At 48.8% G+C, this 15,207-nt stretch overlaps 2 protein-coding genes across 4 annotated transcripts in view; one reads left to right on the top strand and one right to left on the bottom strand.

Moving 5' to 3' along the window:
• The first annotated feature begins 78 nt into the window (after positions 1 to 78).
• Positions 79 to 12,464, top strand: ZSWIM7 (zinc finger SWIM-type containing 7). Of its 2 annotated transcripts, none has more exons than XM_059048489.2 (5): positions 79 to 194; positions 2,562 to 2,583; positions 5,718 to 5,820; positions 10,666 to 10,770; positions 12,048 to 12,464. In XM_059048489.2, exons 1-5 carry the CDS (start codon positions 101 to 103, stop codon positions 12,165 to 12,167), a joined length of 444 nt encoding a protein of 147 aa, XP_058904472.1. In that variant the 5' UTR covers positions 79 to 100; the 3' UTR covers positions 12,168 to 12,464. The 2 variants fall into 2 exon arrangements, with proteins under 2 accessions (XP_058904472.1, XP_066877869.1); XM_067021768.1 differs by having other exon boundaries at positions 82 to 209.
• ADORA2B (adenosine A2b receptor) overlaps positions 4,793 to 15,207 on the bottom strand; it is a 28,900-nt gene continuing 18,485 nt past the window's right edge. The window contains exons 2-4 of one of the 2 annotated variants that reach the window (XM_067021766.1): positions 11,819 to 14,895; positions 11,342 to 11,407; positions 4,793 to 5,859 (exon numbers count right to left, since the gene is read on the bottom strand). In XM_067021766.1, coding sequence (XP_066877867.1) covers positions 14,232 to 14,895 — 664 coding nt within the window. In that variant the 3' untranslated portion in view covers positions 4,793 to 5,859; positions 11,342 to 11,407; positions 11,819 to 14,231. Of the gene's footprint in view, positions 11,408 to 11,818; positions 14,896 to 15,207 lie in introns of both variants that reach the window. The other variant, XM_059048468.2, reaches the window with a different exon arrangement.

Below are 15,207 nucleotides of genomic sequence, written 5' to 3'. Positions count from 1 at the left end.
CCCCCGAAAGTCCCGTTCCTGGCGTCGAGCGCCCGCCGATTGGCCGGGACGCACTCAACGTCACCGCGTCCGCCACGCCCCTGCTAGCGCGAGACCAGTCATGGCGGCGGCGGCGGCGCGGGCGCTGACGCTGCCGGCAGTGGTGGAGGAGCTGCTGAGCGAGATGGCGGCGGCGGCGCGGGACGGCGCGCCGAGTACGGGCTGGAAGCGTATGAGGCGGCGCCGGCGGGGGCGGAAACCCGGGGTACCGGGGCGGGGCTGCTGGCCCCTACGAGGGAGGTTTCTGTTGACCTCGTCAGTAGCCCTTCCTTCTCAAAATCGCTCAAAATTCGCTCTAAACGAATCCTCTCCTACACCCTGTTCAACGAGCGAATATTTCAGGGCCGCAAATCCGGCTGCAGACGCAGCGACTTGGGGTGGGCGGGGGCGGTTCTGTACGCTGTGGCTGTACCTGTTTTCCTCGGAGCAGCAGAGGATGCTCTGTGACCAGGCTCCCGCATCCCTGGGCGTTCGCAGCACACAGCGGTATTGAGAGGATCCTGATCGAAGTGCATCCGCACGAGAATTGCTCAACCAGTGTCCGAATGGTCATTGGATCAATAGATTAGACCTCAGAACTGCCCCTGCTGGTTCACTTGGATGGCTTTTGTTTGAAAAGGACCATATTTTGAAAAGGATTTATCTTGAGTTACTGTTTTTAAAGAATTTTGAAAAGGAAGCCAACTTTTCTCATTTCAGTTAAAACTGAAGCAGTGTATGTGCTTAAAAGATTAGGCCAGAGCTTCCCTGGTGGCGGAGTGGTTGAGAGTCCGCCTGACGATGCAGGGGACACGGGTTCGTGCCCCGGTCCGGGAAGATCCCACGTGCCGCGGAGCGGCTGGGCCCGTGAGCCGTGGCCGCTGAGCCTGCGCGTCCGCAGCCTGTGCTCCGCAGCGGGAGAGGCCACAACAGTGAGAGGCCCGCGTACCGCAAAAAAAAAAAAAAAAAGATTAGTCCAGCCAGGTATTCAAACATGTTCTGATCCCAGAAAGGGTGGGGGGAAAGCCAGTCTGTTGTCAGCTCAGACAGTTGGTTGCCCGAGATGGGCTCTGTGTCTGAATGGATTAATCCATACACTGAGAGTCTTGAAGGGGGCCTGCAGGTGCCCCTGATGCTCAGGACTCAGAGCGACCACTACCACTAACTCACGTTTATTTTCAGCAGAGCCGTTTTCTGCTATTTAAAAATCTTTGTTCTACATAGTCATACACTCTTCCTGACCCCCATCCTTCAACGATAATTTCTTTAGGTCAATACTGAGTTTACACTTGTGTGATGATGTAAAATTGAGTCACAGCTGAGCCATGCAGGAAGCTAGGATTACGTTTCCTTTCCTGTAACTTTCTGCTTTCTCTCAAAACTGTCATACTTGTGTTTGCTTGTTTACTTTTTTATGTATCCCTAATTCAACCTCAAACTCTTTTACTAGTGTTCTAAATCTCTACTCAAGACGTTCAGGTGAATGAGATGTTTTATCAGTTTCATGCTCCTGCAGGAGTCTCTCCTAGAGCCTTCAGGGGTGCTCTCCTATGGGCTGGCTGTCTCCTGAGATCTCCCTTCACCATTATTGTCTGCGGAATTCCCTTTACCTAAGTTGAGCCTTGTATTTAGTTCACCCTACAATTTTCTTTTTCTCAGTTTACTACCTTATTTTATAGAGCATGTACTCTAGTACCTTCCTGAAGAAGAGCACGAGATTTACTTTTTGAGGCTTCACATGCCTGAAAAAGTTCTTTTCCTATCCTCACACTTAATTGATAGTTTGGCTAGGTATTGAATTATGTGTTGGAAATACCATTTCTTGAGACATCTGAAAGCATTATTCTGCTACCTTCCAGCTTCTTAAACTTTCTTTCAAAGAGTCTTATTTCAGCCCCCCTGCTTCCTTCCCACTCCAGAGCCATCTGGGGCCACCAGTTTCTGAGGTTTTTTTTAGCAGGAGGGGGTACTAGATTCTGAAGGGTAAATCAGGCTCTGATTTACACTCGGCTCTCCCATTGCTCACTTAGGATTCAGTGTTCTCAGGTCTTGTAAATTATTTTCCAGCTGCGTTTCTCCCTGTCCTCATCCTGGGGAGTTTATGCTTTCTTTAAAAATCCTTTTATTATTGTTTAGCAAAATATTGGGAAGGAGTAAAATTTGATGCCTATGTTCAATTCACCATCTTACACAAAAGTCTTTTTGGCTAGCAAAAGTCTTTTTGGCTATAGTCTTTTCTTTTTTGATAAAATTATTTATCTTGGCTGCGTTGGGTCTTTGTTGTGGCGCACGGGCTCCACTCGCTTTGGCTCGTGGGCTTTAGAGCACAGGCTCAGTAGTTGTGGCGCATGGGCTTAGCTGCTCCGTGTCATGTGGGATCTTCCCGGACCAGGGCTCAAACCCACGTCCCCTGCATTGGCAGGCAGATTCTTAACCACTGCGCCACCAGGGAAGTCCCTGTTTATAGTCTTTTTAAGATGTTTTTGTCTATGGTCACTGGTTTAACACAATTAACTAACTTTCTTTCCATTCCTGTTTTACAGTTCCTGATGAGCATCTATTATCGTAAGTATACATCCTGTTGTATTTGGGTTGGTTTTTTAAATCATTAATGTGTTTTTTTAAAGGCCAAATTCAGCATCAACTCTTGATTGTTTAAAAATATTCTTACTAAACTAGGAACAATATTTTCTTGACATGATTAAAAAATCTGTCTCAAGTGAATAACCAACACTGTATTTGACAGTACAAGGCATTCCCTTATTGTCCTAATTGCCACATTGCTCTAAAAGTTGTAGCTATTACACGAACACATGAAAAAATGAGAAGTACACTTGATCCTTGAACAACACAAGTTTGAACTATGTGTGTCCACTTGTGATTTTTTCAGTAAATACATACTGTAGTGCTATACCGTGTGAGGCTGGTTAAACCATAGATATGGAGAGCAGCTTAAAGTTATACGCACATTTTCAGCTGCTCAGAGGGTCAGTGCCCCTGATCCCCGTATTGTGCAAGAGTCAGCCGTATGCCTATTTGCAAAGAGAGACGATTGTCATTATTTGTAGGGGACATAACTACTTTTTAAACACCAAGAAAATAAAGTTATTTTTTTTAAATACAGAAAGTAATAATTATTTTCCTTCATACACAAAGTTCAAACATTAATTACATTCTCAATAGCAAGAAAAAAGTGACAGCTACCTAGGAATAACTAAACAGTTAACTCTGCACATAAACATTTATATTAAAAAACTCCTGAAGGATATACACCAACTTATACCAGAGGTTATCTTAGGGGGGAGGAAGGAGGTGCCATTTAGAAGAGGGCTTTAACTTTTTCTCTATTTCTTAAATTTTTTACAAAGATTTTACATTATTAAAAAATTACTACATTTAAAACAAAGAAAATAGGCAAATAATAAAAGAATTCAAGTTACCAAAAGCTTTGACAGAAAGCTAAATTTTACTAGTGATCATAAAGATATAAATTAAAATATTTAGATAACTTCCCATCTATAAAACTTGGGTACCACAGAAAAGATGTTGGTAAGAATCTTCCAGATGTTGGCAAGAACATGGAGAAAAGGATAACTGATATCCTGATGGTAGGAGTGTAACTTGGAAGGTAAACTGGCAACTGGGAACAGGAGCTTTAAAAATATACATATTCTTTGACCCAGAAATTCCACTTATAAGACTGTATCTCAGGGAATTAATCATGGATGTCTAAAGACTTTACAGTCAGCACATGCATCCACCATTGTTTATGGTAGCAGAAAGAATAAACACCTTGAAACAATCTAATTATTCAAATTAAATTGAATGAACTCTAATTATCCGAAAAATAGAGTTTGGGGAAAATAATAGATCTTTACAGTGGAATTCTTTATGACCATTAAAAGTGGTTAAAAGTGCATTGAGATATTCACAATATGTTATAAAGTAGACAAGGCAGGTTAAAAATTTCTTATTAGATCCATTTTTAAAGTTAGTTGGAATTATCTCAGATTATAGAGTTATTACCAGATTTTATGTCTTTAGTTTTCTTTGCCCATAGACAATCATGCTATGTTTAATTTTAAACACTTTTCCCATTCTAACAGCTTGGTATAGTAACAGACTACTTTGTTAGAAACTGAAGAAGTTGAACGTTTTAATTTTAAAGCCTCAGGAGTGCTCTCTTCTTATTTTGTGTCAAATCAGATGGGTTCTTTAAAACATTATTTTTTTAGTTTTAGTTCAACCCAGCCATTTTATCTTCTGGTTTATAAAAATAACCCATACTCGGGCTTCCCTGGTGGCGCAGTGGTCGAGAGTCCGCCTGCCGATGCAGGGGACGCGGGTTCGTGCCCCAGTCCGGGAAGATCCCACGTGCCGCGGAGCGGCTGGGCCCGTGAGCCGTGGCCGCTGCGCCTGCGCGTCCGGAGCCTGTGCTCCGCAACGGGAGAGGCCGCGGCAGTGAGAGGCCCGCGTACCGCAAAAAAAAAAAAAAAAAAAAAAAAAAAAAACTTGTAAAAAAATAGAGTCCTTGGAAAGGAAAATATCAAAAGCATCAATAATCATACCAGCCAGTGATAATCACTGTTATAATTTGGTTTATTGCCTTCTTTTTCTTTTCAATGTAATGTTTTATTTTGAGGTAATTGTAGATTTTCTTAAGAAAAAAATTTTTAACATGATGGAGAGTTTCTAGATATAAAATACAGTGCCCGACCTTTCTCACCTAACATATTGTAAGAATTTTCCCACATATCACATTTTTTCTGGTACATCATTTAACAGCTGGATAGCCTTTATTACTGATCCATAAAGAACAAATTTAACACCCGTCAGGTGGTCAAACATGAAAAGGCCTGATAATACAGGTGTTGGTGAGGATGAGGAGGAAATAGAACTCTCACGGCACTGGGGGAGCACGGTTTCCGCGGTGGGAAGCTGTCGGCAGTGCCCATGAAAACTGACAACTGCAGAGATGCTAAGACCCAGCAGTTCCGCTTTCACTTACATAACCAGGAAGGACTCATATACGTGCACCAAGGGGCACGTATGGGGATAACTGAGTATTATTTATAATAGTGTCAAATGGAAACATTCAGAATGTCCATCAATAGAGTACTTCAAAAAAAACAGTATTTAAAACATAAAATGTATTATGTGCATACAATAGAATATTATTCAAAAGTTTAAAAAGAAAAAAAAAATATATATATATATATACACACACACACAAATATATACAAGCATCATTCTCCAAAGTACACTGAGTGGGAAAAAAAAGTTGCCAAAAAAGCCTACCATATACCTTTTATGTTTTACAACTTATAAAACGATACCATATGTATGTACGTGTGTATCTATATGTATGCACACACACATATGAACTATGTATTATAAAATATAAAAACATTAATAGGAAGGAAACCGTCAAATGCATGTGGTTGCCTCGGGGATGCAGGAAGTCGGGACAAACAGGAAGGACTGTGAAGTGCAAAGAGGACTTCTTTATCCAAACAGCATGTTAACATTTATTCTGGGGGGTCGATTACATGGGGTTTTGCTGTATTATCACCTTTTTTTTTTTTTTTCCAAATCAAAATGAACTGAATTTTTAAAAACTGCCGAGGGTGACCCTTTGGGTCAAGTGGCAGAGGTGGCTTGAGTCCGGCCGTCTCATCCAAAGCTTCTCTGCTCCCCAGGCTGAAGTTTGTCTTTGGCTCGTCAGCCGTCCAGGCCTTGGACCTCGTGGATCGCCAGTCCGTCACCTTAATGTCATCACCCAGTGGGAGGCGCGTGTACCAGGTAGAGACCTAGAGGTGGGGATTATCTCAACAGAATACCCTTAGGACAAAATGTTTTCATGACTCTCTGTGAAAGCTGGTGACCAGCTCTGAGTATTTCCTGGGCTTTTGAACCCAACTTAGTAAAATTAGAGTATGACTAGTTAAAATAAGATAAACATGACCTGTTAGCTCTACCTGGTAGCGATGTGTAGAACCAGCAATGACGCAGAGAGGCTCTTTTCTCAGGTCTCACGGAACACAGTCAACTTTTGCCTTCCTGTCGTTTGATACTAAAGGTACTTTCCCACCTACCCACCCCCCAAAAAGCGCTGACACTGTCACCTTTTACATTATCTCTTGCTTACAAGCAAAAACCAAAATGTATTTTGAGGTCCTTCCACATGTCCAGATTCGTCTCATAGAAATGATCTGTCAAAATTGTCAAGAAGTGTTCATGAAGGCCCAGCTGCTGAATTCAGGCAGTTTACTGGGACCGTAGTTTGGCCCACTGGAGCCTCAGGTGGGTGGATTTGTAAAGTAACAGGTCAGACTCTTACCAGACTCCGAATGACTTCCCAGGTATTGACCATTCTCACCAAAAGCCCGGAAAGATATTCATTGTGCCGGAAACCGAGATGCAGAAAACAGTTGCCTCTGGCAGCGGGGGTGTGTAACGGCCATCCTGCACTGCCTGTCGGTGCATCAGGAGTGGGTCGCACGCCCCACCCCCAGTTTAGCTACATTAGGCAGTGGTACCACCTGCCGCTGGGATTGAGCGAAGGGACTCTTGTGAATGAAAGTAAACAGCAGTGGTCTCCAGAATTTCGTGTCTGGCTTGGAAGGGGTGAAAAAGCAGCTGTCAGCTCTTGTATTTCATCCAGGCCTTGCTGAAGACCAGGAAGGCAAGGATTTTTCAGTGTTTGGATTCTGGCTTATTTATGGTGACCTCAGAGTTGAGACCGCGTTGATTCATTTTCAGTGAGTGAGTGGCTGGGCGAAGCCTCCTGGGTGCATGGCTGGCTTTGCCTAGGGAACTTACTTGCTGTTCCACACTGTAGGGTGGTACAGCCAACCTGGCACGTCCTCCTGCATTTCTGCATGAAGTAAGCCGGGGTGATCAGTGCTGAAGGCTGCAGTTAAAACTTCGGGTTGTACTTACTTAAAAGAGGCTGCTGATTAGAATTTTCTCGTGGTGAACTGCATAGGTTAATAATCGGTACTCTTAAGTGATATTATTTGTACCTGAGGAAGTGTTTCTGTCTTCTTTCTAGAGTATTTATTTTTGGTTTTTATGTAGCTAAAATACCCTCAACGGGGAGGGCCTCTGAGTCTTCGCATGTCTTTTAGTTTCAGATCTTTTGTCCTACTTCCAACATCAGCAGAACCCCTGACTTGCACAAGCAGAGCCCTAACGGTCCTCCAGTTCTGGGGTCTCATTGTTAGTTAAAATCTCAAAGACTCTGAAATATTTCAGCTATTGTTGACTTCTTTGTTCCTCCAAGGATCACTGTGACTTGTTTAATTTTCATCATCCACATTCTGTATTATATCCTGTTGCTTTATTTGTCATAAAAATGCTAAGTTCTTAGAGTTGTGGCTGTCAACTTGGACTTGGAATTAAACGAGGCTGTAGAAATCTTATAGACACCCTCAAATTAACCTCAGTGGTTTCACTGTATGTAGTAACATAGAAAGAAGTTGGCTTGATTCAGAGGTCCTGTGAGATGACAGAAGTTGAGTCAAACATCGCCTCTTGACCTGCTAGTTATCGTTCCATAGGGCAGCTTCCTAACACTCTCACTTCCTCCAGGTGTAGTGGAAATTACCCTGAAGCCACACTTACGTTGTTACCTGAGTTGCCTTCTGATAAACTGTGGTCCACCCAGGAACGGGGGTGCGTCAGTCAGGAGGTGCTAAGTTAGGCTGTGGTAACAATGACCCCCAAATTTCAAAACAAAGTTTATATCTCGCTCACTATACATCTCCACTGAGAGTCAACTGCAGCTCTGCTCCAAAGCATCTTCACTCAGGGTCCCAGTCGGTGGAGCAGCCCCTGTCTGGAACGTGCGGATCTCACAGCAGAAAGAAAAGAGGACATAGTAGGGACCCATTTTTTTTTTTTTTTTTTTTTTTTTTTTCCGGTACTTGGGCCTCTCACTGTTGTGGCCTCTCCCATTGCGGAGCACAGGCTCCAGATGCACAGGCTCAGCGGCCATGGCTCACGGTCCCAGCCGCTCCGCGGCATGTGGGATCTTCCCGGACCAGGGCACGAACCCATGTCCCCCGCATCGGCAGGCAGATTCTCAACCACTGCGCCACCAGGGAAGCCCAGGGACCCATTTTTAATGTTTCTGCTTGGCTACTCACATTTTACTGGCTAAGGCAGGTCACACAGTCAGCCTGTATCTAATAGGGCGGGAAAGTATCGTCCTCTTTCCGAGAGAGGCACCGAACTCGGGGAACAGTGAATAGTACAGCTCAGCACTGTGATGGATGCTGAGAGGCGTGGAGCAGCCGTAAAGTCAAACTCCTTGTGAGTGGAGGGCCATCCAGGTGGGTCAGTCGCCTTGGAACCTCACTGCGACTGTAGCAGAGTCCCTCCAGGCAAGGTGCACACAAGTCCAGCCCGGGTTTGAGTATCCTCTTTGCTGCATTTCTTTTTTTAAAAGCTCTCTCCTTCTGGGGATAAACATTCCAGGCTCTGAGTGGGTGAGCTGCGAGCAGTTCCCGTAAGAGGAGGTGGTTTTCCCATTGACGGGTGAAGGAAGTGAATTAGATGGTCCCTGAGGTCAACTTCTAGTTCTACCATGTATCTAACTCAGATCTCTGCCTGATTACTGGGTTCGTTAGGGGCCACTGCTAGATAAAGAAGCCACAAATTCCGAACTCACTGTTCGTTTACAGCGTTCACTGCCTCGTGCTGCTGGACGTTTTGCGGCCTAGCCAGCCTTTGAAAGGACCGGCGGGGGAACCTCTTGGGGCAACTCTCCCCGTCCCTGAGTTACCAGGCACTCAGCTTCGTCCAGAGGGCACCCCGGTGGCCCGGGGACCTGCCATAAGAAGGAGCCTGTCGGTGCAGAGCTCCAGAGCCCTATGCCTAGTTAAATGTAAATCCAGAGAGAAGAAGAAATCCGAAGTTTTTTATTCATTGGTGACAGTCTGGAGACCCAGGAATCGGAGGTGTCACTGCCGGGTGTTGTTGGGTTTTCTTGCAGGACTGAGTGGGAAACACTCTGCTTTAATGCTCTCCCTTCAGCCTGTGTTTTCCAGACACTGGGGAGACTCCTGCCCTCATCCTCAGCGTCCACCACGGAAAACACGTCAGCGCCTCAGGACTGGAAATGTGTAACATGTGATTTTCTTCACACCGGATTTGTAACTGGGCCTGAAATTTTTAATGGGAACAGTAGGCATATTCTTCCCCAGTCATGGGCCACTTCTGGTAATCTTGCAGCCCCCAAGGAATCCTCCGGACTTGGCCGAGAAACCGTGGCGGCATGGCTGCGTCACGTGAATGCCAGGACGTTTGACAAGCAGGCACAGCACGTCCCTGAACGCTGCTGTTCCTCGGTTGAAGCCTTACCTACCGCTTTATTCTTTGTGAGGAGAAAGAGGAGCTCTGGCATTTGTTGTTAAATCCTGGCCTTTTCACGTAGATTGCCACTTCAGAGCCTGCAAAACACGGGAGCCCTGTGGCAGTCCCTAAGTGGCAGGTCACGTGAGCTGGCCCTCGGGGTGGCGCCGTGCGCCCAGGACGCTCCTTTTGCCAACAGTTTGCAGAGTGGTTTTTTAAAATTTATTTTATTTATTTATTTTTGGCTGCGTTGGGTCTTTGTTGCTGCACACGGGCTTTCTCTACTTGCGGCGAGCAGGGGCTACTCTTCGTTGCGGTGCGCGGGCTTCTCATTGCAGTGGCTTCTCTTGTTGCGGAGCACAGGCTCTAGGCTCATGGGCTTCAGTAGTTGTGGCTCGTGGGCTCAGTAGTTGTGGCTCACGGGCTTAGCTGCTCTGCGGCGTGTGGGATCTTCCCGGACCAGGGTTCGAACCCGTGTCCCGGGCATTGGCAGGCGGATTCTTAACCACTGCGCCACCAGGGAAGCCCTGCAGATTTAACTGTAGGAATGAAGCCCTCAGCTGTGTCTTTGGCTGCTTTGCGGTGGAGACGCAAACAGGCAGTTTCTCCGTTTATCCAGTCACACTCGAGATGCAGCGTCATTTCCCTGGATGGTCCCTCGTCTCCACTTGACTGACAGCAGGCTGTCTGCTCTTGGACGGGCGTGTCCCCAGCCCTGTATCCGTGCGTATCTGTGCGCTGCGGGACAGGCAGATCTGGGCTTGCCGTGCTCAGAGACAGCCGCCCGGGCAGCTGAGTCACCCCTTACAAGAGTCTCTGCTTTCTACATTCCTCCTGTTCTCCGATGCTTTTCAGCAGCCCTTTCCCGTTTTCTTCTCAAGACCCGTCTTTCTGCCTCACCGCTAAGCCTTCACCTGTTTTCACACTCCCTTCCCACGTGTGGTGGAAGCTTTAGACGTTTATACACATGCTGTGAAATACCAGAGGTTGAGAAACGCCACGAAGAACCGCAGATGAGTCAGCCCGCGGAGCGGGGCCTCTGAATCACCAGCCAGAGGGACCGTTTAACCCACCGGAAACAACGCTTCCTCCGCTTCCGTTTTGTCCTGTGGAGTCCTCAGGGCAGAGCCCTAAGGCAGCGGGAAGCTCCCGCAGGCAGGGAAGTCGAGTTTCCACTTCTCCGGAAGGTGTTCCCAGCGCAGAGCAGCTGAGTCAGGAGGCAGATAAATGCGGGGGAGGGGAGCGGCTTTCCAGCACACCTTTCCGCCCCATCCGTCCTTTCCCTTCTAGGTGCGTGGGAGTTCCGGTAGAACATACGTGTGTTTGGCCTCTTGTCATTACTGTTCGTGTCCGGCATTTGCCTTCTCGGTGCTTCGGAAGAGTGACAGCCTGCTGGTGAGGATGGGGGGCCCCCGCTGCAGCTGAGCTAGGAGAGAGGTGGTTGCACAAGGTGGGGGCTTCGCTACGCGTCCTGACTTCAGCTAGCCATCTCTCTGGGGTTTACCCTCACAAAATGCAGTGTCGTTCTTAGACCTGCACCACTTCCCCACTTTAATTCAGACGGTCACAGATGAAGCTGTGGGGAGGGCAACAGGTAACCCCCAGAGTTGGCAGCTGGGGAATTCGTTGGCCCGATAAAAACAGGAACTCAGCTGGATGCTGGCAACTCTGCCCACCGCCAACGCCACGTCCAGCCTTGAGGTGTTTCCCCCCCACCCCCGTGGGACAGCCTGGCGCTTAGCCGCGCCCGACTTTCACGGGGGCGGGAGAGCACATCGGCGCCTCTGCTGATTTCACCGAGTCCAGGGCATCAAGCAGGAACAAGACATACTCACAAAACTCCCGATTCCACAGGAGAAAGCACTACCCACCCGAGAGCGGAAGCTATTTTTTAAGTCTTGCCAAGGAAGAAAATTATAGCACCCACTGAATTCTTCCCCTTTCTTTTGCACTGTCAATTACATACCTCGGGAACTGGGTGGCGGGTTGAGTGTCCCATTGTACAAGAAGCCACATTCACAGCTGATTTCACCTGTAAAATGACAGCGTTCAAGCAGGCCCTCCAGGAACCTAAGCTGTGTGTGCTGTGATACAAGGTCCAGCACAGATCCTCTCCCCAGAGGTTACAGGCCGAGATGTGTAAGGGTCCTGCCATCCCTGCCCCCGCCCCCGACACCGCACCCCGGAACTCTAATAGCGGTGAAGGGACTGCACTCTGGCCATGTGTGTAAGATGGGGATAAGACCTGTCCCCCTGGGGGGCTTAAATGAGATAATCTTATTATCATTATTAAATAATTCTCTCTTACTAAGTGAGATAATCTTTAAGAAGCACTCAGCACAGTGCCTCAAGGAACGTTAGCCATTGCTCTGAAGGGGAGGAAGAAAGAAATATAATTTAGGACTAAAATAAACAGCCTGTCTCGGTTTTTCCTTGGTTTTACCTGTACCAGCTGGATCTAAACTGTTGTCCCAAACAACGGGCAAAGGAGAACCTCCTTTGTCCCCACTGCCTCCTAGAAGGTCTCGTCTTTGTCCGCAGTTTCAGGCAGGGAGTTAGAGGCACACAGTCTGTGTGCCCCACCCCTCTCCTGCTACACGTGGCGGTGCTGAGAGGTCTGGGTTAGCCCGGCCCCTCCAGTTTCTAACTGGTTTGTGTGTTTTGTGTTCCAGTGCAAGCACCTCTTGGCAGTTTATCTTAGTCAGGTTATGAGGACCTGTCGGCAGCTGAGCGTCTCTGACAAGCAACTGACTGAGGTGTTACTGATGGAAACGACACAAGAAGCACCATAAATGGCGCAGATGGCGCGTCCCTGTCTTTCAACAGAGGAGCCCCGTCCACAGACGCATGGAACTTGTCACGCGTGATTCACGCGGCGGAGGCGTGGGCCAGACTCCTTGTCGCCGTCCCTTCCCCGCTGGGTTGCAGGAGGCATTGTGGGTTGGGCCCAGGATGTGTGTATGGTTTGAAGCCCTCGTGAAAAGTCTGAACCAGCCTCCAAGCCCCTTGGGTAGACAATTTCCAGGTGGAATCAAGCGTTTTAGACTCCAAAGCCTAACATCATGTCATGGTCATAATTAGATTCTTAAGTGACTAGAGTACTGGTCATTTTTAAGAGGTTGGAACAGTAGGTGCAACAGCAAGCTGACGTTTAGATAAACAAGCATCAGTCCTTTTTCTTGGGTCCCGAAAATTTTTCTGCAGTAAAAGGTTAGAGCAGAGATGTGGCTGAGTGGCAGCAAAGACAAACAGACTCGGGGTTGTGGTTTCAGTGGAGCTGCAGGATCTGCCGTGTTGAGGCCAAAACAGCTCATTAAATAGGCTGTATTGTGAGGAAGAAAGTACGTAGGACAAGGAAGTGCCGGTTTGCTCGGCATGCACTTCTGAGCTTTGGAACAAGCCAGGTGAAGGAAGCTGAAGCCGCTGCTGGGCATTTCCAGTGTGAGGAAGAAGAGGCTGCGAGATCCCAAGAGGGTGTCGGGAGCGAGATCAACGGGACTCACCTGGACCCCAAGAGAGCGCAAAGGAGCAGCGACGGGCGAAAAGGAACACGAGACACATTTCGGCACAGGACAGGAGCTTTTCACGGGGAAGGCCGTCCACCGCCGGAACAGGGTCCTAGAAGGACAGGCTTTCCCCGTCTCTCGGGGGGTTCGTGAGCCTGCAGCGTGCTCGCAGGGTTACTGCGGAACGAGTTGAGTCAGCGACCAGACAGCTGAAACAGATGGTTTTGCAGCCCCGGGCACCCCCCGCCCCCGTGCCCCGAAATATGAGGTGCTAATGAACGACTGGGAGAGGCGGCAGATGGCACGGGGCTCTGTGCTGGCAGAGCCTTCTCGTAGGTCGAGGTGTGGCGAATAAAAGCTATCAAGACCGTGCTTCTTGGCCTGCTTGGGCCCGGGTGCAAACTTGCTCCAGGGTGAAGAACAGGAGGTCGGTGAGCTCTGCACAGCAGCCCGCGCGGCACCCTCAGCTGTAGTTTTTTTCCTTTTAGTTTTAGTTTTAGTTCACCTCATACATAAACACAGTTCTCCAGCTCTCCTGAGTAAAATTTTCACTTTGGATTCCAGCAACTTGGCCAACCTTGAACTTGGGAGAGAGGTAAAGTTCACTATCTAGCTCTGGAAGGGGGAAACAGAATGTGGTGGCGGAGGGATCCCCCCTTCTCCAGTTGCTTCCTTTGGGGTGGTTTGCTGTACACGGAAACGACTGTTATCGAGCCTGTCATCTGATGACATTCTGCTTAAGAACTTAGGAAACGGTCACTTCCCTAACATGGCAGTGTCTTGGCGGAAGAATTATCCTTCTAGCTTTCCTGGCCACCCCCCCTCAGAACAGGTATACATTTTTAGTGTGCCCAACTTTTTCCATTGCCCGCTAAGTTAAAAAATATTTGTACTGGGGCTTCCCTGGTGGCGCAGCGGTTGAGGGTCCGCCTGCCGATGCAGGGGACGCGGGTTCGTGCCCCGGTCTGGGAAGATCCCATTTAAAAAAAAAAAAAAAAAAATTTGTACTGTAACTGTTCACAGTGTTTCACAGTAACATGGTTTCAGTCATTTTCTACCACGAGAGAGGCAGACCCTTAAAAAAACAAAACTTTCTTTTACAATCCATTCAAGTCGCCAGCATCATCAGCGGGAGCGGCCAGAGGGCCATAAACGCATCTGTCGGCCCTCGGAACCTACGAGTAGTGTGTGCGTAGGAACGAGGTACGTGGTACCTCCGGGGAAGGGCTCCAAAGAGGCAGCCTGCTGGCCTGCGAGGGGCAGCTGTCCTTCCGGTGAGAATCCGCCAGCCACGCCGCGTCCCCTTGTTACTGAACCTGTGCCTTCTCCTCGAAGAGGCCGGAGCCTAGGTCACAGGCCCACCTGGAGAGCAGGCTGCGCCCCTGCCCGCCCAGCCCCACGCTTGCGGACGTCCGGCCGGCAGAGGACGTACCTGGAGATGATTCTGTGGAAAGCGTGGCGGAAGTCTCGGTTCCGGTAGGCGTAGACGATGGGGTTGACGACCGAGTTGGCGTGCGACAGGAGGATGGCCGTGTTCATGGCCCACTTGGGCTTCTCCTTGGCCCAGGCTGGCTGGAAGAGCGTGGCGCAGTTGACGGCGTGCACCGGCAGCCAGCACAGAGCAAAGATCCCCACGATCAGGGCCGGGGACTTGGCCGCGTGGACCTCCCGCTGGAGGGCGGCCCTCGAGTGGTCCGTGAGCCCCATGCGCTGGAGCTGCCTGCGGGCCACCAGGAAGATCTTGGCGTAGATGGCGAGCGTGGCGAGCAGCGGGGGCAGGACGCACCCAAAGAAGTTGAAGTACACCATGTAGCTCATGGGGACCACGTTCTCAAAAAGACACCTCACCAGGCAGCAGCTGGCGTTCGTGGTTCCCTCCCAGGGCTCCGTGCAGTTGGCGGCGCTGTCTTTGCCGTTCCACCCCAGGAACGGGGTCAGGCCGATGCCAAAGGCGAGGACCCAGAGGGCGGCGATGACTCCTCTTGCTCGGGCCCCAGTGACCAAACTCTTGTACCTGTTGAGAAGAGCGTCGTCTGTTACCGCCAGCTCACAGCACTCTCTGCCACCAGAGTCCGGGACCCCACCTCTGCCTCCTGTCCCTTCGCCCCGACAGCCTCCACCGCGCGGCCCCAGGGGGCGCCGTGCCCTTCTACCCTCAACACTAGCAGCGCCCAGACAGGCACAAACAGCTCGGCTCTAACGAGCTCAATCAGATCTTCATCCTTAATAACTCACCTCCGTCTAATGACCAATCATGCTCAAGGAGGACAAGTGGAGAATTCTTAAAGGCTGCTTTCTAATCACCCAGATACTGACCTTGGGTCTA

The sequence above is a fragment of the Kogia breviceps genome, chromosome 19, assembly GCF_026419965.1.
Source record: "Kogia breviceps isolate mKogBre1 chromosome 19, mKogBre1 haplotype 1, whole genome shotgun sequence".
NCBI lineage: Eukaryota > Metazoa > Chordata > Mammalia > Artiodactyla > Physeteridae > Kogia > Kogia breviceps.
The sequence above is the reverse complement of the archived record's forward strand: the minus strand, read 5'-3'. Positions and strand labels throughout refer to the sequence as shown.